This window comes from Echiichthys vipera, assembly GCF_963691815.1.
Source record: "Echiichthys vipera genome assembly, chromosome: 13".
NCBI lineage: Eukaryota > Metazoa > Chordata > Actinopteri > Perciformes > Trachinidae > Echiichthys > Echiichthys vipera.
In genome coordinates, this window is record NC_139838.1 from 30188724 (window position 1) to 30214950 (window position 26227).

Here is a 26227-nt window from a genome sequence, read left to right on the forward strand (position 1 = left end):
TTACACAGATGACCAAAACAGAATTCAGTGAGTTTGCATTTTTGAAATGAACTCAGGGTTTTTACTCAGCATCATTCAGGCTCTGATGTCTGGAGGCTGCACGTCTGCTCATCAATCACACTTATTGATCATAGACACTGATTAGAGATGGATTTGCATTTAGAAATGCTTACAATTGTTTTACTTTATCTGCTGAACGTGAACAGAGTTCCTGGAGGTTTAATAGAGCTGACCGCGACCCCTGCAGTGAGTAACGTCACAGAAGACCGACTCCTAAAATGTGCCGACTTCACAGATTCTGAATCATCAGCAGGGTCGTCAGAGTGAACAGAGAGAAGAAGCAGAGAAGGGAACAAACCTGCTCTGTGGAGCCGCAGCTGAGGGTTGAAGACAGCGTCCAGTAGTTTCTGTTGTCGCTCCTTCTCCTCTTTTGAACGACAAAGTTCCTCCTCGTACTCTGCTATCGTTCTTTCAAAGAGCCCAAATATCTCTTCAGCAGCCAAAGTGAGGCGCTGCTTCACCAACGCTCTCTGCAGTGAGGACTGAGGTTCCTCTTCATCATCTTCACTCTTCACAGGGACAGAAGTGGATGGGAACTTGGTGATATCATGATCTTGAAGCTGCTCTCCCTCCTGGCTGCTCCAGAAGTCCTGCTGTTCCTCTTTAATGCGTTGAACCTCCTGCTCCAGACTGGAGCTGCACCCCTGCTGCTCAGGAGGAACCTCTTCTTTAACCTCCAACAGCTGCTGGACGTCTGCAGGAAACAAGGAAACACACACACATGAGTGACCACTCCGACTCGACTCACATCAATAATAAGGAGAAAAAGAACCATGAATGATGTGCCCGCTGTAAAAAGTGCAGAATGCTCCTTTAACATATAATAAGGGACATGTTTGATAAGCACATGGACTGGTGTGAAATCTACTCATGACACATCTCTGGGCTTGATCACTGACGGTGTCCTCTTTGCTGACGCCAGCAGAATTCAAAATTAGGTCATCAAACTTCACAACCTCAGGTTTTCCTAGACACGTCACATCCGGACTAGATTCTACTGAAGAGGCGACATTTTCTATCAAACTCACTTTTACATTTGTGAAAGTTGGATTCGGAAAATGCAAAGAAGCTAGATTTCACTTTTCCCTTTTTTCAGAAGTAGACAACATAAGACCAGGTCCAGAACCAGAGTCACTGTTCCTGGACCTGTCAGATCTGGACCGGATCACAGTAGAGAAGCTGAAGTTTCTAAAGAGCAGAGAGAAGAAGCAGAGAAGGGAGCAAACCTGCTGTGTGGAGCCGCAGCTGAGGGTCGGAAACAGCGTCCAGTAGCTTCTTTTGTCGCTCCTTCTCCTCTTTTGAACGACAAAGTTCCTCCTCGTACTCTGCTATCGTTCTTTCAAAGAGCCCAAATATCTCTTCAGCAGCCAAAGTGAGGCGCTGCTTCACCAACGCTCTCACCCTTTGGACTTTACTCATTGTGCTAACTCACAGCTAGCATGCTAAGCTAACTCGGATATCTCTGGATCTACCGGGAGATGAGTCAGAGGTGAAACCTTCAGAATAAAAGGTGAAGAGCTCAAAGTTCATTCAGACAGGATTATCCAGACACACAGAGGCGGTGATGATCAGTGCTGCTGGAGCTCACACACACTTTCTAAACACAACAACGGACTCTGCTCACACGCGTCTGTGCTCGACGCCATCTTGATCACAGTGTGTCGTTCTGTAAATAAAACAGCTTCCGGGGCGGCGGCTTCTTATTCTTCGCGTTTTTTGGCGGATTGTAACACCAGCTGTAAGGAGCATACCGCCACCTACTGAACTGGAGTATGTAGGACAGGATCTAGTAGCCCATAGTTTCACATTAAATGATCTTATATAATAATAATAATGACACAAAACAAAACAAAGCAGAAAAAACTGATGTATGCAAACTCAGAAAGGCTCTGAAAGACCTGGCTGAGGAGGCTGAGCAGGGAAGCTTCTGGCTTTGGCTAAGAAGGAAGGACCAGGCATGGGGAAAGCAGGGGTCCTAGGGTCAGCTGCAGGGAGACATCCCTGCTGTTGCTCCACCACCGTGAGATGTCCCAGGATTAATGGAGCGAAACATCAATAAAGGGTGGCTACCTGCAGCTACCCGCAACCGCACCGCCGGAGGTGCAATAAGCAGAAATGTTTAGCAGGCAGTCACTTGCCTGTACTACCATCTACAATGTCATGTTTAAGCATTAGAGCCAATGAGATGATAGCACATCTCCTCTTGCTACAAGAATCTCATCTTTGCTGTTTGAGCCTCAGAATTGAGGCAGCTTCACGCACTACTTTGTGTTGACGACTTGACTTCAGAATCAGACATATGGGACTCTTGCATTTTCTTTTCTTTTCTGGAATCATAATAAATTCTTCCCTAACAACCCTCTGCCCGGGCACTTACGTCCCTCTGAATTTACACAGATAAAACCGAAAATGTTGAATTGAAAATACGATGGTGGTGATAAAAATGAAAAAAACAGTTGCAGCAAATGAACTGACATCTTCCTGAGTGTAAAGACCTTACAAGGTTAGCGAGAGCACTGATGAGGCAGGACCAGGACCCAGTAGCAGAGAAATGACAGGTGCAGGCATGTTTGGCAATAATGTGCATGAGGTCAAAAAGGGGGTTTGCATTTAAACAGTATGTATCAACATTCATTGCTTCAGACACCTTTGAACATGAATCACAATCAGACTTTCTTTTGGTTTGTTTTAAAGAAAACACATATTTAATAAAGTTTATACAGAAAACTTTTTCTTCAGAGTCTCAGTTCAGAACAAGTTTCTCCTGAAAGTCAACAGCAGTCGGCAGCATCACAAGAGCTGAACGGACAGAATCATCATAAACATACACCGTTGCTTCAAAACATTCATCAAGAAGAAAAACTCAAATAATCTAAAAGTTACAAATCATCATCAGTTGCATCATATGACAAAAAAGAATTACAAACTGATACATCAGAAAAAATATATCTTTTTATAAAACTTTAAAGTCTCAGGAAAATGTTTGACTTTATCTTTAGGAAAGTTTGTAATTCATCTCAACATTTGTGGGTTAGAGAGGGACATTAAAGGTCAATACTGGATTGGCACAAATATAAGACCGTTTTTTGTTCCTGGAAATCCTTCTGATAAAGAGGCTCTGCCTCTCTGTTCTCCTCAGTTTGACTCTAATGAAGCTTTGAGGACTAATGACCAACACATTTATGGTCTTTGACCTGATAACGCCAGGAAAATCCTTTGTGACAAACACTGCAGCTGAAACGTTTCTCTCTTGTGTGAGTTCTCATGTGTCTCATTAAAGTATCACTATCTCGTAAAGATTTCCCACAAACTGAACAGCTGTGGGGTGTCTCTTCTGCATGAGTTATCATGTGTCTCTTTAAAGATTTATTTTGTCCGAAAGATTTCTTACAGACTGAACAGCTGAAAGGTTTCTCTCCTGTATGAGTTATCATGTGTTTCTTCAAATGTGACTTATGTCCAAAAGATTTTTTACAGACTGAACAGCTGAAAGGTTTCTCACCTGTATGAGTTATCATGTGCACCTTTAAATATTTATTTTGTCCGAAAGATTTCTTACAGACTGAACAGCTGAAAGGTTTCTCTCCTGTATGAGTTATCATGTGTATCTTCAAATGCCTCTTCAGTTCAAAGAATTTCTTACAGACTGAACAGCTGTGAGGATTCTCTTCTGTGTGAGCTCTCATGTGTATCTTTAAAACTCCCTTCTGTGAAAAGGATTTCTTACAAACTGAACAACCGAAAGGTTTCTCTCCTGTATGAGTTCTCATGTGCATCTTTATAATTCCCTTCTGTGAAAAGGATTTCTTACAAACTGAACAGCTGAAAGGTTTCTCTCCTGTGTGAGTTCTCATGTGTATTTTCAAATGTCCTGTCCGTCCAAAAGATTTCTCACAGACTGAACAACTGAAAGGTTTCTCTCCTGTGTGAGTTCTCATGTGTATTTTCAAATGTTCCGTCCGTCCAAAAGATTTCTCACAGACTGAACAACTAAAAGGTTTCTCTCCTGTATGAGTTCTCATGTGTTTCTTTAAAACTTCCTTTTGGCCAAAGGATTTCTTACAAACAGAACAGCTGTAAGGTTTCTCTCCTGTGTGAGTTCTCATGTGCATCTTTAAAAAACCATTCTTTCGGAAAGATTTCTTACAGACTGAGCAGCTGTGAGGTTTCTCTCCTGTATGAATTATCTGGTGCCGCCTCAGATTTGACTTACGGCTAAATCTTTTCCCACACTCAGAGCACTTAAATCGTTTCTCTCTACATCTTGAATCACTGACAGGAACTTCATCATCTTTCAGAGACTTTGAACCTGACTGAGGTTCTTTTGTCTCCTTCCAGTCAGCACTGTCATCAGTTTCAGGTTCAGAAGAGTCTGCAGTCTTGTCTCCAGTCTCTGGTGTTAAATGTGTGTCACTAACAGAGATAGTTGACACTTTCTCTCGTCTGTGGAGTCTCTTGTGTTTCACAAGAGCTGCTCTATATTTAAAACACTTCTTACAAACTGGACAGCTGAAAGGCTTCAGGCCAGTGTGACATCCCTCATCGCTCACAAAGACTTTGTTTGGTTTCAGAGCCGACTGAGATTCACTGGGAACTCTCCAATCATCACTGTCATCAGTCTCAGAAGAGTCTCCAGTCTTGTCTCCAGTTTCTGGTGTTAAATGTGTTTCTGGATGAGAGTTCTTTTCTAGTTCTGGTCCTGGTCCTCCACAGTCCTCTCCATCATCTTCTGTCTCCATCTGTGAGGACTGAGGTTTCTCTTCATCATCTTCACTCTTCACAGGAACAGGAGTGAATGTGAACTTGGTGATATCAGCCTCCTCCAGCCCTTGAAGCTTCTCTCCCTCCTGACTGCTCCACAGTTCCTCCTGTTCCTCTTTTATGTGTGGGGGCTCTGGGTCCTCCTGGTCCAGACTGGAGCTGCACTCCTGCTGCTCAGGGGGAACCTCTTCTTTAACCACCAACAGCTGCTGGACGTCTGCAGGAAACAGGAAACACAAAATGAGGAAAACTAAGATTCCATGCTGATGAGGAGTGAACAGTGTGTGTTCATCTGTTTGAAAAAGAGACTGGTCGACACATGAGCTGCACTGAGAATGTTCTGTCTGCATACTGTGATGGCTTTTGTGTGAAACTATCACTATTGTTTTTGTTTCCTTTATGGGAGCCAGCCAGGAGGTTCCATGACAAAAGTTATAGAGTTACACTCCAAATGTCAGCCCAAATACACAAAGGAGGTATGACTTAAATGTCAAACCAATTGTTCACACTACCTGAACAAAAACAAGTCATTTGTAGGAAAAAGACCAAACACACACAACAGGAAATACACTAAAATGAAAACAGACGATGAGAAACATCCGCAAACGAAAGCAAACTTAATCCAACACCACACAAAAAGTTCTCTTTGGAAAACAAAAACAAAATAAATGTTAATGTGAAATGTTTCCGTCTGAAACAGGAAACAGTTCAGCGTTCAAAATAAACTCCAGTTCCTAAAAAAGAAGCTTCATAGCAGCATTCAGTCAAACAGAGAGGGAGCTGTCAATCTACACACACACACTGCTCACTCAGTCAGCTGATCCGTCCTTTAGTCTGTTGTTGCTGGATGTTATTGTCCAGTTGGCTTGATTATCTTTAGTGGATCAAATGACTGATCCCACCTCAACATCACGTTTCTGCCACAGTAGCAGAGCTGGGTTGGCACGATAGTTTGAAGCTTTAATGACGTCAGTTAAAAGTGACCCAGTGATCAGCAGCAGCAGTCACTGGACGAATAGAGAACCAGAGGAGGTTTACCCAGTTGTTTCTAGGGCTGCAAAGGGGCGACAGTTTCCTGTGATTTTCCGGAAACTTTCAATGGGTAGTTAAGCCGTTAATTAACTGGAAATTGGTGTTATTTTACTCATCCAGCCCTCACCCTTACTCTTCTGAAGTTGAGTTGTATGCTATTGCCCCTGCTAAAAGCTTATTGCAACGGTCAAACTGCAGCACATGTCCGTTTATTGACATGCTACTTCAACCACTCACATGGAAACCAACCTGTGACGCTGATGAGAGCGATGTGTGAAAACATGGTTTCTACAAACAAAAGCCTTCAGGGCCGTTCTCTGGTGTTCTTTTAAAGAAAAGATTCTCTAGCTTGGAAACACGGATGAAACCGCAGCATCCATGTTGACACCTGCTTCCTCCATGAGAGCCGCCATTGTTGTCTGAATCACAACAGTCTCTTCTCCGCTACGTCACTATACTACTGACCTAGCTGGCCCTGTAGGAGACGGCTGCCTCTTTAGTAGCTCTCCAGTTTTGAGCTCTTTTTACCCTTTTTTGACCTCTTTCTTTATACCTTTTTTACTCTTCTTGTGAAGAGATTGTGTGTTTTATATATATATATGTATCCTATGAATGTTTCTAACTTTAAAATACAAAAAAGAGCCAGTTTTCCCAATTTCTCAGGAGAGTAACTGCTGGCTTTGCACACATAGGGAAAAGCGAGGATACAACACCGCGTACTGGGGGTGCTGAGGAGGAGACCCAGGGGCTGTAAGGTCGAGGCGAAGCTAAAGGCCCAGCGAGCGAGAATCAGAAGCGCTACAAGCCATCGATTCCCTCCGTAATCACGGGGAATGTGAACTCGCAGCCGAAAAAGAAGGACGAGCTGAACAACCAGCGGATCTACCATGAGAGCAGCTTGTTCACCTTAACAGAGACAAAGCTAAACCACCTCGTACCGGATGCTAACTGGGACCTGCCGGGATTCACTGCCGTGAGAGTCAACAGAGACACAGAAGCAAGCGGAAAAGGGGTTAGGGGGACTCATCATATATGTGAACAACCACTGGTGTAACCCAGGACATATCTGTGTAATGATAGTCTCATGTTGCCGGGATCTTGAGTAGCTAGCTGTTAGCTTGCGGCCATATTATCTGCAGAGAGAGTTCTGTCACGTGATCACCGTCTGTGTTTAAATCCCTCCCGGAGCGGACGCAGCCACTGCCTGTGACAAGATCCACTTAGTCACTGCAAGGCTGCAGACACACCACCCTGAGATAGAGGGGATGACACAATGTCTGACGCAGTACCTGAACTTCTGCGCTGACATGGTCTCCCCTGTCAAAACTAGCCGCTGTTACCCTAATAACAAGCATTTGGTAACGTGGGATGTTAAGGCTGTCCTCAACAAGAAGAAGACTGTCTTCGGGAGCAGGGACAGGGAGGCCATGAAGGCAGCACAGCAGGAGGTGAAACACTGTGTGAGGGAAGCTAAGGACAGCTACAGGAGAAAGGTGGAGCAGAAGCTGAGGGAGAACAACATGAGGGAGGTCCGGGAAGGTGTGAGGACCATCACAGGTCACAACACAAAGACCAGAGATAAAGGGGGGACAATGAAGAGGGCGAACGAGCTGAATGACTTCTTCAACAGGTTTAACCAGCCCTTGTACCCCTACCCCCACCGCAGCCATCTCTCCTTATTTCTCAATGAGGAGGGGTATCAGAGTCTGGTGGGGGAGTTTACTCTCTGGTGCCATACTAACCACCTACAGCTCAACACCTCCAAGACGAAGGAGCTGGTCATTGATTTTGGGAGGTCCAGACCAAGACCACAACCAGTCCTGCTAGAGGGAGCTGAAGTGGAGGCTGTGGACTCAAAGTACAAGGTACAAATACCTCAGGCTGTGACTGATTACTAAAGTTCACCAGCAAACATTCAGCAGATGAGATTACGATTGAAACAAAAGCTACTTGCAGCTCGTTTACCATCAGCAATATTCACATACAACATGTAAATGCAACATGACAGAAAGCAGAAACAAAGTTGTGATGAAAATATGACTTGATGAAGCACAAAGAGAAGACAGAAAGGAGAGCTCTGCTGGAGCTGGGAGCTGACCACACGTTATGGAAACACTAACACTTCCTGACTGAAGTCTCTGAACTAGGACCTGGCTGTCACGTGACTAAAACAACCAATGAGAAAACAAAGAAATGAGTAGACTTGAAAATATTGAACTCCTCTAAAATGACCACCAGAGGGAGACATACTACACCAGATAAGAGCATTCTTACTGAACAGGACAAGAGGTCAGGAAATGGTCCGGACATTCACACTGATTCTAATGAGGGCTGCAGTCTGGAAACATGGACAGTTAGAAAGCAGCAGGAAACACTGGAAGCAAAGCAGAGCAAGTATAGAGTTGGGACTGAACCAATCCAATACTGGTATCAGGTTCTGATGCTGTTGTCTTTCACTCATCAAAGATCGGATTGACATCACCAACACACATACCAAACCAAATCAATGATTGTAGAGAAGGAAAAGAAACTTGTTAAAGTGACATTCTGCTGTAAAATCATCCCAGGGTCTTTTTAGGCAAATGGGGTCATCAAAGGAGCCTTCCAGACATTTGTTTGTGTATGAACTGTTAACGTAGATTGCCAGGAGAGACGCTAACAGCCTGCCGCGGCTAACACTGATGAGCTCGGGGCGGCGAGTTGAAACCATTAAAGTGTCTTTTTTAACCACTAACACTGATCCAAATAACACCAAACCTCTGCAGGAGCTTGATAAGAGTCCCTTCACTTTAACAGAACCACCAACAACGTAGTTAGTGAACACGGAGTGTATTAAAAGAGTGGTTTAAAGAGTTACCAGCTGGCCCGGTACCAACTGCTCCATTCAAGTCACTTAGGCCTTAATTAAAAAAAAGTTGGGTCCCTGTTGGTTGTCAGTAAGGTCATGGGTCGCACATAAATCACCAGGGTCGCTCGGAAACCGGAATCGGACACAATCTTTTTTAGGCCTTACCAAAGTCAATCCAAAAGGAAGGAGCCAAATGATGATTTACTCCAGCAAAACATGTCAACGCTGTGGTTTGGTGAAATCTAAGTTAATAACAGGTGGTAAAAGGTTTAGAAAAGTCCCACACAGCTTTCCCTGCAGCACCAAAACATTACGCAGATCTCAGGGGTCTGGGGGCGTGTTTGGCTGGAAGACGAAGTGAAGAGAGACACAACGGTTGGTGTTTGTATCTTTCCCGGCTGCAAAGCAAAAATCAAAGCTTCCAACCCAGAGACTTTCCGTAGGCTGCCATTGCGGTACGATGACTGTGCTCCGGTAAACCAGCGGCTTATTGTTTTGAACCTGGACATTGAGACGCGATGGAGACGCTGAGGCAGAGGGATGACCGTGTCTGCAGCAAACCACAACGTTTACGTGTTTGGCTGGAGTAAATCATCAATGGGCTCCTTCCTTTTGGATTGACTTTGGTAAGAGACTTGAATGGAGCAGCTGGTACCGGGCCAGGTGGTAACTCTTTAAACCACTCTTGTAATACACTCCGTGTTCACTAACTACGTTGTTGGTGCTTCTGTTTAAGTGAAAGGACTCTTATTAAGCTCCTGCAGAGGTTTGATGTTATTTGGAACAGTGTTAGTGGTTAAAAAAGACACTTTATTGCGTTCAACTCACCAACCCCGAGTTAATCCATATTAGCCACGGCAGGCTGTTAGAGTCTCTCCTGAAAACCTACATTAACAGTTCAAGAAACAAATTGTGTCGATGGCTCATTTGATGACTCCTAAAATGTGCCGACTTCACAGATTCTAAATTATCAGCAGGTTCGTCAGAGTGAACAGAGAGAAGAAGCAGAGAAGGGAACAAACCTGCTCTGTGGAGCCGCAGCTGAGGGTTGAAGACAGCGTCCAGTAGCTTCTGTTGTCGCTCCTTCTCCTCTTTTGAACGACAAAGTTCCTCCTCGTACTCTGCTATCGTTCTTTCAAAGAGCCCAAATATCTCTTCAGCAGCCAAAGTGAGGCGCTGCTTCACCAACGCTCTCTGCAGTGAGGACTGAGGTTCCTCTTCATCATCTTCACTCTTCACAGGGACAGAAGTGGAAGGGAACTTGGTGATATCATGATCTTGAAGCTGCTCTCCCTCCTGGCGGCTCCAGAAGTCCTGCTGTTCCTCTTTAATGTGTTGAACCTCCTGCTCCAGACTGGAGCTGCACCCCTGCTGCTCAGGAGGAACCTCTTCTTTAACCTCCAACAGCTGCTGGACGTCTGCAGGAAACAAGGAAACACACACACATGAGTGACCACTCCAACTCAACTCACATCAATGATAAGGAGAAAAAGAACCATGAATGATGTGCCCGCTGTAAAAAGTGCAGAATGCTCCTTTAACACATAATAAGGGACATGTTTGATAAGCACATGGACTGGTGTGAAATCTACTCATGACACATCTCTGGGCTTGATCACTGACGGTGTCCTCTTTGCTGACACCAGCAGAATTCAAAATGACGTCATCAAACGTCAACACATCAGGTTCTCCTAGACACGTCACATCCGGACTAGATTCTACTGAAGAGGCGACATTTTCTATCAAACTCACTTTTACATTTGTGAAAGTTGGATTCTGAAAATGCAAAGAAGCTAGATTTCACTTTTCACTTTTTTCAGAAGTAGACAACATTAGACCAGGTCCAGAACCAGAGTCACTGTTCCTGGACCTGTCAGATCTGGACCGGATCACAGTAGAGAGGCTGAAGTTTCTAAAGAGCAGAGAGAAGAAGCAGAGAAGGGAACAAACCTGCTGTGTGGAGCCGCAGCTGAGGGTCGGAAACAGCGTCCAGTAGCTTCTGTTGTCGCTCCTTCTCCTCTTTTGAACGACAAAGTTCCTCCTCGTACTCTGCTATCGTTCTTTCAAAGAGCCCAAATATCTCTTCAGCAGCCAAAGTGAGGCGCTGCTTCACCAACGCTCTCACCCTTTGGGCTGCACTCATTGTGCTAACTCACAGATAGCACGCTAAGCTAACTCGGATATATCTGGATCGACCGGGAGATGAGTCAGAGGTGAAACCTTCAGAATAAAAGGTGAAGAGCTCAAAGTTCATTCAGACAGGATTATCCAGACACGCAGAGGCGGTGATGATCAGTGCTGCTGGAGCTCACACACACTTTCTAAACACAACAACGGACTCTGCTCACACACGTCTGTGCTGGACGCCATCTTGATCACAGTGTGTCGTTCCGTAAAGAAAACAGCTTCCGGGGCGGTCGCTTGATCTTCTTCTTCGCGTTATTTGGCGGATTGTAAACCAGCTGTAAGGAGCATACCGCCACCTACTGTACTGGAGTATGTAGGACAGGATCTAGTAGCCTATAGTTTTACATTAAATGATCTTATAGAATAATAATAATGACACAAAACAAAACAAAGCAGAAAAAACTAGGTTTAGCTGCAGGGAGACGTCCCTGCTGTTGCTCAACCACCGTGAGATGTCCCAGGATTAATGGAGCGAAACATCAATAAAGGGTGGCTACCTGCAGCTACCCGCAACCGCACCGCCGGAGGTGCAACAGGCAGAAATGTTTAGCAGGCAGTCACTTGCCTGTACTACCATCTACAATGTCATGTTTAAGCATTAGAGCCAATGAGATGATAGCACATCTCCTCTTGCTACAAGAATCTAATCTTTGCTGTTTGAGCCTCAGAATTGAGGTGGCTTCACACACTACTTTGTGTTGACGACTTGACTTCAGTATCAGACATATGGGACTCTGGCATTTTCTTTTCTTTTCTGGAATCATAATAAATTCTTCCCTAACAACCCTCTGCCCGGGCACTTACATCCCCCTGAATTTACACAGAGAAAACTGAAAATGTTGAATTGAAAAAACGATGGTGGTGATAAAAATGAAAAAACAGTTGCAGCAAATGAACTGACATCTTCCTGAGTGGAAAGACCTTACAAGGTTAGCGAGAGCACTGATGAGACAGGACCAGGACCCAGTAGCAGAGAAATGACAGGTGCAGGCATGTTTGGCAATAATGTGCATGAGGTCAAAGAGGGGGTTTGCTTTTAAACAGTATGTATCAACATTCGTTGCTTCAGACACCTTTGAACAAGAATCACAATCAGACTTTCTTTTGGTTTGTTTTAAAGAAAACACATATTTAATAAAGTTTGTACAGAAAACTTTTTTTTTTTTGAGTCTCAGTTCAGAACAAGTTTCTCCTGAAAGTCAACAGCAGTCGGCAGCATCACAAGAGCTGAACGGACAGAATCATCATAAACTTACACCGTTGTTTCAAAACATTCATCAAGAAGAAAAACTCAAATAATCTAAAAGTTACAAATCATCATCAGTTGCATCATACAACAACAAAGAATTACAAACAGATACATCAGAAAAAAATATCTTTTATAAAACTTTATAGTCTCAGAGGAAAATGTACGACTTTATCTTTAGGAAAGTTTGTAATTCATCTAAACATTTGTGGGTTAGAGAGGGACATTTAAGGTCAAATACTGGATTGGCACAAATATAAGATCGTTTTTTGAACCTGGAAATCCTTTTGATAAAGAGCCTCTGCCTCTCTGTTCTCCTCAGTTTGACTCTAATGGAGCTTTGAGGATTAATGACCAACACATTTATGGACTTTGACCCGATAACTCCAGGCAAAACTTTTATGACAAACACTGCAGCTGAAAGGTTTCTCTCCTGTATGAGTTCTCATGTGTTTCTTCAAATGTGCCAACTGTCCAAAAGACTTTTTACAAATGGAACAGCTATAAGGTTTCTCTCCTGTATGAGTTCTCATGTGATTCTTTAAAATTCCCTTCAGTCCAAAAGATTTCTTACAGACTGAACAGCTGTGAAGTTTCTCTCCTGTATGACTTATCATGTGCTGCCTCAGATTTGTCTTGATGCCAAATCTTTTCCCACACTCAGAACACTTAACTAGTTTCTCTCTACATCTTGAATCGCTGACGGGAACTTCATGAACTGTCAGAGGGTTTGAACCTGAATGAGGTTCTCAAAAGATTTCTTACAGACTGAACAGCTGAAAGGTTTCTCTCCTGTATGAGTTTAAATGGGATTCTTTAAACTCATACTATGTGCACAACAACAACACCGGGAAAAAAAGAGGAGATATAAACCATCGCGTGAGCAGTGTGCTGTTTTTCACGGAGACGTGGCTCCACGAGGACATCCCGGACTCTAACGTAACTGTGGACGGCTTTCAGACTGTTTGGGCGGACAGGAGTCCCTGTGAGAGTGGCAAGAGGAAAGGTGGGGGACTTGCTATTCTTATAAACAACACGTGGTGTCATACTAATGAATGAGATGAAGAGGTGCATGAGATGGGGAGAGAGAGCAGATGAGGCAGGCCCAGAGGGAGCTGAAGGAGAGGATTCAACAGGGCAAAGACACCTACAGGAGGAAGCTGGAGCACAAACTCCAGCAGAACAATTCACGTGTGGAGCGGCATGAGGAGCTGGCTACAAACTATCTGGTAGCCAGAATGTAGGAGGTGGTACTGAACGTGCCAATGAGCAGAATCTGTTCTTCAACAGATTTGATGAAAGGGCTCTGGACCACCCCCCAACGGCTCCTCCACAACCATCCACCTCCAAACCTCCAGCCCTGCTGACACCCCACCCCCCTCCCTCTCAATTCCTTTGTGACTTGCCCTACCTGTCCCCTCCCCCCCGCCATCACCTTTCTCCACCTCCACCAACGCACACAGCAGACAGATCTTCACTGTAGAGCAGGTGAGGAAGGAGCTGTGCAGACTAAGCACCGACAAGGCAGCAGGTTCGACGGGGTCAGCCTGAGGGTCCTCATAGCATGTGCGAACCAGCTGAGTGGAGTCCTGCAGTACATCTATAACCTCAGCCTGAGTCTTGAGAACATCCCTGTGCTGTGGAAGACATCCTGCCTGGTACCAGTACCAAAGAAGGTGCGTCCCAGCACCTCCGAAGACTACAGACGGGTGGCGCTGACTTCGCACCTGATGAAGGCCCTAGAGAGGCTGGTCCTGTCACTTCTTCGGCCCCTGATCAGCTCATCACTGGACCCGCTACAGTTTGCCTACCAGCCGAGACTGGGTGTGGAGGACGCTATCATCTTCCTGCTCCACCATGCCTGCGACCATCTGGACAGACTGGGAACCACAGTGGGAATCTTGTTCATGGTCTTCTCCAGTGCGTTCAATACCATCCGGCCTGCTCTGCTGGGACGTAAGCTGACGGCGATGCAGGGGGACCCTCCCCTGGTTTCCTGGATTACGGATTACGACCACAGTATGTCAGACTGCAGGACAGAGTGTCTGACACAGTGGTCAGCAGCACTGGAGCTCCACAGGGAACTGTTCTTTCCCCCTTTATATTCAACCTGTACACCTCAGACTTTCAGCTCCTCTCTGAGTTCTGCCACCTGGAGAAGTTTGCTGACGATTCTGCAATTGTTGGCTGTGTCAGTGAGGGAAAGGAGGAGGAGTACAGGGGCGTTGTGGACTCCTTCGTCGACTGGTGTGCAGCTAATCACAAGATTCTAAACCCCAGCAAGACTAAGGAGCTAGTGGTGGATTTCCGCAGGAGTAAATCTACCCCCACACCCATCTCCATCAACAGCGTGACTGTGGATGTTGTCCAGGATTACAAATACCTTGGAGTATACCTGGACAACAAACTGGACTGGTCCAAGAACACTGAGGCTGTTTACAAGAAGGGCCAGAGTCGTCTCTATTTCCTGAGGAGGCTCCGGTCATTCAATGTATGTAACACCATGCTGAGGATGTTCTTCCAGTCGGTGGTAGCCGTGGCCATCTTCTTTAATGTTGTTTGCTGGGGCAGCAGGCTGAGGGCAGCAGATGCCAAGAGGATCAGTAAGATCATCAGGAAGAGTGGCTTCGTCCTGGGGGTCAAACTGGACTCTTTGGTGGCGGTGTCTGGGAGGAGAATGCTGTCTAAACTGCACAGCATCCTGGACAACAACTCTCACCCTCTCCATCAGCTGCTGACCTCCAGCAGAAGCACCTTCAGCCACAGACTCATTCTCCCCCGGTGTAACACTGAACGCCGGAGAAAGTCTTTTCTTCCAGTGGCCATCAAACTCTATAAATGTCACTTTGTAACACCACTACATCACTTATTAAGTGGTACTCTAACTTACTGCTGCTACACTTAACTGTGCTTTACTGTAACTTAGTTCTGTAGGAAATGCTGCATTTTTTACACTGTTTCAATTATCGCTCCTTATCACTTATTTAGTTTGTACTTATTTTATTTCAGTTTGATGCTTAACGGCACGCTGCGTATTGTTGTATATTGTATAAACCTACGTTTAACCACAATGTCTGTTGCACTCTGACACACTTAGTTATTGTTTGATTTGATTTATGTTTCATGCTTATTGTCACTCTGATCCTTTCCCATCTTTGTATTGAAACTGTTGCACAATAATTTCCCTCTGGATTAATAAAGCTTCTTGAATCTTGAATCTGTATGAGTTCTCATATGTGTGTTTAAATTTCCCTTCCATCCAAAGGATTTCTTACAGACTGAACAACCGAAAGGTTTCTCTCCTGTATGAGTTCTCATGTGTTTCTTTAAAGTTCCCATCTCCGGAAAAGATTTCTTACAAACTGAACAACTGTAAGGTTTCTCTCCTGTATGAGTTCTCATGTGTATCTTTAACTTTCCCTTCTCCTGAAAAGATTTCTTACAAACTGAACAGCTGTGAGGTTTCTCTCCTGTATGAGTTCTCATGTGTATCTTTATATTTCCCTTCTGTCCAAAGGATTTCTTACAGACTGAACAGCTGAAAGGTTTCTCTCCTGTGTGAGTTCTCATGTGTTTCTTTCATCATGTACATGTGAACAACCGCTGGTGTAACCCAAGGCCTATCTACGTAAAGAAAGTCACATGTTGCCGGGACCCTGAGCTGCTAAATGTTAGCTTACGGCCATATTATCTGCCGAGAGAGTTCTGTCACGTGATCACTGTCTGTGTTTACATCCCTCCCAGAGCGGACGCAACCACTGCCTGTAAGTAGATCCACTCAGTCACTGCAGGGCTGCAGACACAGCACCCTGAGGCATTTATGATCTTCTCTGGGGGCTTTAATCATGCAAATTTGGATTCTACTTTGGCTGTTTTTCACCAGGTTGTAGACTGTCCCACCAGAAAAAACAGGACAATAGATCTCCTGTATGTCTCCAGACGTGGTCTCCCCTGTCAAGACTGGCCGCTGTTACCATCTTTAAGATGGCGCCGTGCCAGTGGCAGCCTATCGTAGCAGCTCCCGGTACTTCCTAGTTTTTATTGTGTTTTTAGCATATTTCTTTATTCATTATCTGTACCCCGCGCTATGGATACACACTGTTCACACATCAAGATGTTTATCCAACGGTTTGGATATCTCTTAGTTAGCTTTTTCGTGCTTTGGTCCTGGTGACTGGAAGCCGTGTCTGCTCTACAGCCGGCATTGTTTACACTCGCAACCAGCTGATCGCCCCGGGGGCCCCAAACCCTCTTCGTCGGGGAAAGACTGACAGTACCAAAGGAGCTAAAGAGGAGACAGCAAGGTTGCAGAGCAAGAGTTTAACGGAGGACGAAGATTAAACCCTGCATCCCGGCAGTTATTACTGGAAACGTAAGGTCCCTGTCAAATAAGATGGACGAACTGGAAGCGCTCGCCAGGACACAGCGGGAATACAGAGAGTCCAGTATAATGTGTTTCAGAGAAACGTGGCTACACGACCATAACCAGACTCAAACGCCACCATCCCCGGCTTCCACGCGGTTCGAGCCGACAGAGACCCCACTGCGAGCGTCAAGAAGAAAGGAGGAGGGCTCGCCGTGCTCGTTAACAACAGGTGGAGTCACCCCGGGCATATCTCTGTAAAAGACCGGTTCTGCAGCCCAGACATCGAGCTCATCGCAATCGGACTGCGTCCATATTATCTGCCACGGGAGTTTACCAACGCCATCGCCATTACTGTTTGCATCTGCCACCTGGAAATGCAGACGCACAGCCGATGTCATCAATGCTGCGACCACGGCACTACAGACGAAACACCCCGGAGCATTCGTCATCATCACAGGTGACTTCAACCACGTCTCTCTCTCATCCACTCTCCCAACGTTTCACCAGTTTGTCAAATGCACAACAAGGGACAATAAAACCATAGATCTGCTGTGTGCAAACGCTAAAGAGGCATACAGCTCCACGGCCCTCCCTCCCCTGGGAAGGTCAGACCACAACCTCGTCCTGCTCTCCCCATCATACACGCCTGTGGTTCAGCAGCAACCAGTGACAGTAAGAACTGTGAGGAAATGGTCTCCTGAGGCCATGGAGTCACTGCGGGGTAACCTAGAAGCCACTGACTGGGATGCACTTTACAAACCACACGGCGAGGACATTGATGGCATCACTGATTGCGTCTCTGATTACATTGAGTTCTGCAGAGACACCATCCCCAGTAAAGAGGTCTGCTGTTACCCAAATAACATACCCTGGGTTACCAGCGACCTGAAGGCCATACTTAACGAGAAAAAGAGGGCCTTCAGGTCAGGGGACTGTGCAGAACTCAAGCAAGTTCAGAGAGAAGGAAAACCACAGGAGAAAACTGGAATCCAAACTGGAGAACAATGACACCAGGGACGTATGGAAGGGGATGAGTGAGATCACCAGCTTCCAGAGGAAAGGAGGAGGAACAGCCGCGGATAGTGAACGATGTGCGAACGGGTTTAACCTGTTTTTCAACAGGTCCAACCCCAGAAGCCCCCCTGCCACTCCTCCGAGCAACCACCCCTGGTCACCCCCCCCCCCCCCCCCAGCTCCACACCCAGCTCCACACCAGCACCACAACCCCAAACCAACCCCCGCAGCAGACACCGGGTTCCTCAAACTCCCCCCCCCCTCCCCCACCTCCCTGCTGGCCCCCACCACGGACCGTCTTCACACACCCCCTCCCCCAGGACCCTCACACTTCCCCCACTGATGCCTACAAACTTCTGCAGCAGTCACCACTCTGCACTACCTCTCATCCCCCAGCCTGGACTTAACATCACAGCCAGCCAGGTGAGGAGAGAGCTGGAGAGGCTCAGTCAGAGAAAAGCCGCTGGACTGGACCGCATCAGCCCTCGAGTGCTGAAGTCCTGTGCCGGCCAGCTCTGCGGAGTTCTCCAGCACCTCTTTAACCCCTTAAGCCTCCACCTTCAAAGGAAAGGAAAACATCCTGCCTTGTTCCAGTGCCCAAAAAAGAACATCCTGCGGCACTGGATGACTACGATTATATGACTATGATTGCACTGACCTTTCCCATTATGAAGGTCATGGAGAGGCTGGTTCTTGCACACCTCAGACCCCTAGTGTGCCCATCACAGGACCACCTACAATTAGCAGATCAGCCCCATGCTGGGGTTGGCGTCATGTTCTTCGACTTCTCAAGCGCCTTTAACACCATCCAGCCTGAGCTGCTGAAGGCCAAACTGGAAAACATGCAGGTGGATTCTCCTCTCGTCACATGGGTCAATGACTATCTGACGGGCATGCCGCAGTATGTGAGATTACAAAACTGTGTGTCTGCCCGTCTGATCAGCAACATCGGCGCTCCCCAGGGAAGTGTGCTTTCGCCCTTCCTCTTCACCACCTACACTGCAGATTTTAACTACCGCACTGAGTTGTGTCATCTGCAGAAATTCTTTAATGACTCGGCCATTGTGGGGCGGGTAGAGGGTGGGAGGGAGGATGAGTACAGGGACCTGTACAGGGAATTGTTCAAATACAATTCTTTCAGAGACATTTTAGTTTAATGCAAAAGGAGCCTTTGGGCTCGGGTTCTTGCAGTTCTTGTCGGGTTCTAGCCCTTCTGGGTTTGAACCCTAATTACACAGATGACTAAAACAGAAATAATGGAAACTGCTTCATAAAGCAGCAAACAGAATTCAGTGAGTTTGCATTTTTGAAATGAACTCAGTGTTTTTACTCAGCATCATTCAGGCTCTGATGTCTGGAGGCTGCACGTCTGCTCATCACTCACACTTATTGATCACAGACACTGATTAGAGATGGATTTGCATTTAGAAATGCTTAGAAATGTTTTACTTTATCTGCTGAACGTGAACAGAGTTCCTGGAGGTTTAATAGAGCTGACCGCGACCCCTGCAGTGAGTAACATGACAGAAGACCGACTCCTAAAATGTACCGACTTCACAGATTCTGAATTATCAGCAGGGTCGTCAGAGTGAACAGAGAGAAGAAGCAGAGAAGGGAGCAAACCTGCTGTGTGGAGCCGCAGCTGAGGGCCGGAAACAGCGTCCAGTAGCTTCTGTTGTCGCTCCTTCTCCTCTTTTGAACGACAAAGTTCCTCCTCGTACTCTGCTATCGTTCTTTCAAAGAGCCCAAATATCTCTTCAGCAGCCAAAGTGAGGCGCTGCTTCACCAACGCTCTCACCATTTGGAGTTTACTCATTGTGCTAACTCACAGCTAGCACGCTAAGCTAGCTAACTCGGATATCTCTGGATCTACCGGGAGATGAGTCAGACCTTCAGAATAAAAGGTTAAACCTTCAGAATAAAAGGTGAAAGCTTCCGAATAAAAGGTGAATTCAGAGCGGTTTATCCGGACACACTGAGGCTCTGATGGATCACAAACACACACTCACGAACAAAGACAAACACCGACGCCATTTTGTTCTAAAGATTCAGCCGCGTGTAGAAGAAATCACTTCCGGGTCATCTCACCCTTCAAAATAAAACCTCCACGTTTATATTAAATGAAATATGAATGTAGCATTATGAGTTTTCTCCTTTATACATTATTCTGACAGCTTTAGTTACTTTACAAATGAAAACATATGAAAAGTTGTTCAAATGTGATATTTAGTCATTTACGAGCTGAAACAATCAATAATCCGACTGACAGGAAATTAATGTGAACCTGTTTTTCTGATTGAAGTCAATTTTGATTGAAAACAAAACAAAATCAATACTTACGTATGTTAATGTGTTAGTAATACTGTTGGTGTTTGGACAAATCCGATGAGGGATCGTGCTGATGAGGGATTCCAGTGTGAAATGATCCTGTAGTTTATTCCAAGATAGGGGAGCGAAATATTTAAAAGCACTTTCATCAAACACAGTTTTGGTTTGAGGAACATTGAACATAATCAGGCTGCTGGAGCGGGTGCTGCAGGTTCTGGTGTTTCCAGGAGCCAGCAGAGAACACAGACAGGATGGACGTTGATGTAAAATAGAAACACAAACCAATACATTTTTCTATAAACCAATGCTCCGTTCTACAGGTGTGTAATGAACGTGCAATGGTGTGTTCGGAACAAGGAAACAACATTTATTTCTTTACAAAAAACCCAACTTCACCCTGATTGTTTTACTTCGGCTCAATATGGTTTTTAAAAGACAGATTTCCCCTTTAAGGAAAAAGCCCAGATATTTATAGGATGAGACTTTCTCAATCACCTTATTATTGAGAGGAACAATCCGGAAGTTCTTTACATTTTTTCTTACAAACAACTGTTTTAAGTCTTGAGAAGCCGATACTTTAGCTTTATCAACATTAACACAAGTCTCATGCATCACAGAATTCTCTGAACTACATTAAAGGCAGATTGAAGGTCCTTAATTGCACTTATTAAAGATGAGGCAGAGCGGTAAATAATGGTGTCATCTGCATAAAAATGAAATTTTGTATTTGTGACATTACTACAGAAATTATCAAAATACATATATATTCATTTGATTAGTCATGTAGTCAGAAAAAACGTCAGCTTGGACACATTGTGTCCTATCGCTCAAGTTATTTTCAAACCATTTAACAGTTTTAGAGGCCGTCCCTAAGTTAACAAGCTCCTGTAATAAAACAGAGTCGTCCACTGTGTCAACATCTCGTCCTCTAACCTCATTTAATCCTTATTTAATCAGGCAGTCTCCTTGAGATCAGGATCTCTTTTTCAAGAGCGACCTGAGAACAAGAAACATTCAGAAGAACGCAACAAAAACAACACAATCATACAACAACAGGAGATTACAAAGAGATACAAGAATTATAAAAGAAAAACTCCTGTTAATAAAACTTTAAAGTCTCACAGGAAAATGTACGACTTTATCTTTAGGAAAGTTTGTAATTCATCTCAACATTTGTGTGTTAGAGACGGACATTTAAGGTCAAATACTGGATTGGCACAAATATAAGACCGTTTTTTGTTCCTGGAAATCCTTCTGATAAAGAGGCTCTGCCTCTCTGTTCTCCTCAGTTTGACTCTAATGGAGCTTTGAGGACTAATGACCAACACATTTATGGTCTTTGACCCGATCACACCAGGCAAATCTTTTGTGACAAACACTGCAGCTGAAAGGTTTCTCTCCTGTGTGAGTTCTCATGTGTTTCTTTAAATTTCCCTTCAGTCCAAAGGATTTCATACAGACTGAACAGCTGTAAGGTTTCTCTCCTGTATGAGTTCTCATGTGTGTCTTCAAATGTCCCGTCTGTCCAAAAGACTTTTTACAAATGGAACAGATATGAGGTTTCTCTCCTGTATGAGTTCCCATGTGTTTCTTTAAAATTACCTTCAGTCCAAAGGATTTCTTACAGACTGAACAGCTGTAAGGTTTCTCTCCTGTGTGAGTTATCATGTGTTTCTTCAAATGTCCCTTCGGTCCAAAGGATTTCTTACAGACTGAACAGCTGTGAGGTTTCTCTCCTGTGTGAGTTCTCATGTGTATCTTTAAATATCCCTTCTGTCCAAAAGATTTCTTACAGACTGAACAGCTGTACGGTTTCTCTCCTGTATGAGTTCTCATGTGTTTCTTTAAACCTCCCTTCAGTCCAAAGGATTTCTTACAGACTGAACAGCTGTGAGGTTTCTCTCCTGTATGAGTTCCCATGTGTTTCTTTAAAAGTACCTTCTTTCCAAAAGATTTCTTACAAACTGAACAGCTGAAAGGTTTCTCTCCTGTATGAGTTCTCATGTGTATCTTTAAATATCCCTTCTGTCCAAAAGATTTCTTACAGACTGAACAGCTGTACGGTTTCTCTCCTGTGTGAGTTCTCATGTGTATCTTTAAATATCCCTTCTGTCCAAAAGATTTCTTACAGACTGAACAGCTGTAAGGTTTCTCTCCTGTATGAGTTCTCATGTGTTTCTTTAAATGTCCCTTCTGTCCAAAAGATTTCTTACAGCGTGAACAACCAAAAGGTTTCTCTCCTGTATGAGTTCTCATGTGACACCTCATATTTGTCTTGATGCCAAATCTTTTCCCACACTCAGAGCACTTAAATCGTTTCTTTCTACATCTAGAATCACTGACAGGAACTTCATCATCTTTCAGAGAATTTGAACCTGACTGAGGTTCTCTTGTCTCCTTCCAGTCAGCACTGTCATCAGTTTCAGGTTCAGAAGAGTCTGTAGTCTTGTCTTCAGTCTCTGGTGTTAAATGTGTGTCACTAACAGAGGTGGTTGACACTTTCTCTCTTCTGTGGAGTCTCTTGTGTTTCACAAGAGCTGCTCTATATTTAAAACACTTCTTACAAACTGGACAGCTGAAAGGCTCCAGGCCAGTGTGACATCCCTCATCGCTCACAAAGACTTTGTTTGGTTTCAGAGCCGACTGAGATTCACTGGGAACTCTCCAATAATCACTGTCATCAGTCTCAGAAGAGTCTCCAGTCTTATCTCCCGTTTCTGGTGTTAAATGTGTATCTGGATTAGAGTTCTTTTCTAGTTCTGGTTCTGGTCCTCCACAGTCCTCTCCATCAGCTTCTGTTTCCATCTGTGAGGACTGAGGTTTCTCTTCATCATCTTCACTCTTCACAGGGACAGGAGTGAATGTGAACTTTTCAGCCTCCTCCAGCCCTTGAAGTTGCTCTCCCTCCTGACTGCTCCACGGTTCCTCCTGTTCCTCTTTAATGTGTGGGGGCTCTGAATCCTCCTGGTCCAGACTGGAGCTGCACTCCTGCTGCTCAGGGGTAACCTCTTCTTTAACCACCGACAGCTGCTGTACGTCTGCAGGAAACAGGAAACACACAATGAGGAAAACTAAGATGGAAAGTGCCCTGAGAGACTGTTACAACACCACAGTCTGGGATGTGCTGATCAAGCCGCACGGTGAGGACGTAGAGGGGATGATACATTGTCTGACGGAGTACCTGAACTTCTGCACTGACGTGGTCTCCCCTGTACAGACTGGCAGCTGTTACCATATTTAAGATGGCACCGTGCCAGTGGCAGCCTATCGTAGCAGCTCCCGGTACTCCCCATTTTTTATTAAGTTTTTATTGTGTTTTTAGCGTATTTCTTTATTTATTATCTGTACCCCGCGCTGTCCACACATCAAGATGTTTATCCAACGGTTTGGATATCTCTTAGTTAGCTTTTTCGTGCTTTGGTCTCTCCTGGTGACTGGAAGCCGTTCCTGCTCTACAGCCGGCATTGTTGACAGACGTAACCACCTGATCGCCCTGGGGCCCCAAACCCTCTTCGTCGGGGAGAGACTCACAGTACCGAAGGAGCTAAGGAGGAGACGGCGAGGTTGGAGAGCAGGAGTTAAAGGGAGGAGGAAGTTTAAACCCTGCATCCCGGCAGTTCTTACTGGAAACGTAAGGTCCCCAAATAAGATGGACCAACTGGAAGTGCTCGCCAGGACGCAGCGGGAATACAGAGAGTCCACTATAATGTGTTTCAGAGAAACGTGGCTACACGACCAGATACCGGACTCAAACGCCACCATCCCCGGCTTCCACGCGGTCCAAGCCGACAGAGACCCCACTGCGAGCAGCAAGAAGAAAGGAGGAGGGCACGCCGTGCTCGTCAACAACAGGTGGTGTCACCCCGGGCACATCTCCGTGAAAAAACGTTTCTGCAGCCCAGACATCGAGCTCATCGCGTTCGGACTGCGTCCATATTATCTGCCACGGGAGTTTACCAGCGCCATCGCCATTACTGTTGGAAATGCCGACGCAGCGTGAGACGTCATCAACGCTGTGACCGCGGCACTACAGACGAAACCCCCCGGAGCTTTCGTCATCATCACAGGTGACTTCAATCACGTCTCTCTCTCATCCACTCTCCCAACGTTTCACCAGTTTGTCAAATGCACAACAAGGGACAATAAAACCATAGATCTGCTGTGTGCAAATGTCAAAGAGGCATTCAGCTCCACAGCCCTCCCTCCCCTGGGAAGGTCAGACCATAACCTCGTCCTGCTGTCCCCATCATACACGCCTGTGGTTCAGTGTACAATAACTTCAGTTTTGTCTGAGTTTAACATCAGGAAATTGCAGGTCATCCAGCTTTTTATTTCCTTAATGCACATTTGAAGTTTATCTAACTGATGGGTTTCTTCTGGTTTGATCGACAAATATAATTGTGTATCATCAGCATAACAATGAAAATTTATGGAGTGCTTCCTTATAATATTTCCTAAGGGAAACATATATAAGGTGAAAAGAATCGGTCCAAGGACAGAACCCTGTGGGACTCTGTGACTAACTTTAGTGTGCATGGAGGATATGTCATTAACATGTACAAACTGAGATCTATCTGATAAATATGACTTAAACCAGCTCAGTGCGGTTCCTTTAATGCCAATTAGATGCTCCAGTCTCTTTAGCAGGATGTGATGGTCAATAGTGTCGAAGGCAGCACTAAGATCTAGTAAGACAAGTACAGAGACAAGTCCTTTGTCTGAAGCTATTAGAAGGTCGTTAGTAATTTTCACCAGTGCTGTCTCAGTGCTATGATTTGCTCTAAATCCTGACTGGAAATCCTCAAATAACTCATTATTATGTAAAAAGTCACACAACTGATTGGCAAACTAATTTCTCGAGGATCTTAGAGAGAAAAGGAAGGTTAGATATAGGTCTATAGTTGGCTAGTACCTCAGGATCAAGACTGGGCTTTTTAAGAAGAGGTTTAATTACAGCTACTTTAAAAGACTGTGGTACATAACCTGCTGATAAAGACATGTTAATCATATCTAATACAGGAGTGCTAATTAAAGGTAAGACTTCTTTAAGTAACCTAGTTGGAATAGAGTCTAGGAGACAAGTAGAAGGCTTTGATGCTGAAATAGTAGAGGTTAATTTGTTAAGGTCGACTGTAGAAAAGCAGTCCAAGAATATATCAGGTCGTACAGTTTGTAAGGTTCCTGGGTTTGATGAAGAAATAGTGCCAAGCGAGTTGATTTTGTCTCTAATAGTTATAATTTTGTCATTAAAGAAGGTCATGAAGTCGTTACTACTGAGGGTTATAGGAATACATGGCTCAATAGAGCTGTGGCTCTCTGTCAGCCTGGCTACAGTGCTGAAAAGAAATCTAGGATTGTTCTTATTCTCCTCTATTAAAGATGAGTAATATGCTGCTCTGGCATTACGGAGGGCCTTCCTATAGGTTTTAAGACTTTCTTGCCAAACTAAGTGAGATTCCTCCAGTTTAGTGGAGCGCCATTTACTTTCCAACTTTCACGATATTTGTTTTAATTCACGGGTTTGTGAGTTATACCACGGAGCTAACTTCCTCTGTTTCATTATCTTCTTTTTTAAAGGAGCAACAGAGTCAAGTGTTGTTCTTAGAGAGCCTGCAACACTTTCAACAAGGTGATCAATTTCAGAGAAACTAACGTTAGTGCAGGAGTCTTGAATATTAGGATGAGGCATTAAAGTAAATGCAGATGGAATCGCTTCCTTAAATTTAGTTATAGCACTATCAGATAAACATCTGGTGTAGACACTTTTACCCAGTGGTGAGTAGTCCTGTCATATGAATTCAAAAGTTATTAAAAAATGATCTGATAAAATAGGATTCTGTGGAAAGACTATTAAGTCATCAATTTCCACACCATAAACCAAAACAAGGTCAAGGGTCTGATTAAAACAGTGAGTGGGTTTATGTACACTCTGACTAAAACCAATCGAATCTAATAGAGAGATAAACGCGATACTGAGACTATTATTATCGCTGTCCACATGAATATTAAAATCACCTACAATGATTACTTTGTCGGATTTAAGGACTAAATTTGACAGAAACTCTGAGAATTCAGACAGAAATTCAGAGTACGGACCAGGAGCACGGTACACTATAACAAATATAATTGGCTGCACAGTTTTCCAGGTTGAATGTGAAAGACTAAGAACAAGACTGTCAAATGAATTATAATTTAGTTTAGGTTTAGGGTTTATTAATAGGCCTGAATCATAAATAGCTGCAACGCCTCCTCCTCGACCACTGCCTCGAGGAATATGAGTATTAATATGACTGGGAGGAGTGGATTCATTTAGGCTAACATATTCTTCGGGACGCAGCCAGGTTTCAGTCAGACAGAGTAAATCAATATGGTTGTCTGATATCAG

General features: G+C 44.6%; 1 protein-coding gene across 1 annotated transcript; it reads right to left on the minus strand.

Moving 5' to 3' along the window:
- Nucleotides 1-2803: 2803 nt before the first annotated feature.
- On the minus strand, nucleotides 2804-9152 carry LOC310955443 (uncharacterized protein; the record flags this gene model as incomplete). The annotated part of the gene is made up of 4 exons (XM_083925260.1): nucleotides 2804-2859; nucleotides 3788-4100; nucleotides 4935-5038; nucleotides 9128-9152. 4 exons carry the CDS (start codon nucleotides 9150-9152, stop codon nucleotides 2804-2806), a joined length of 498 nt encoding a protein of 165 aa, XP_083781386.1.
- Between the last annotated feature and the right edge of the window lie 17075 nt (nucleotides 9153-26227).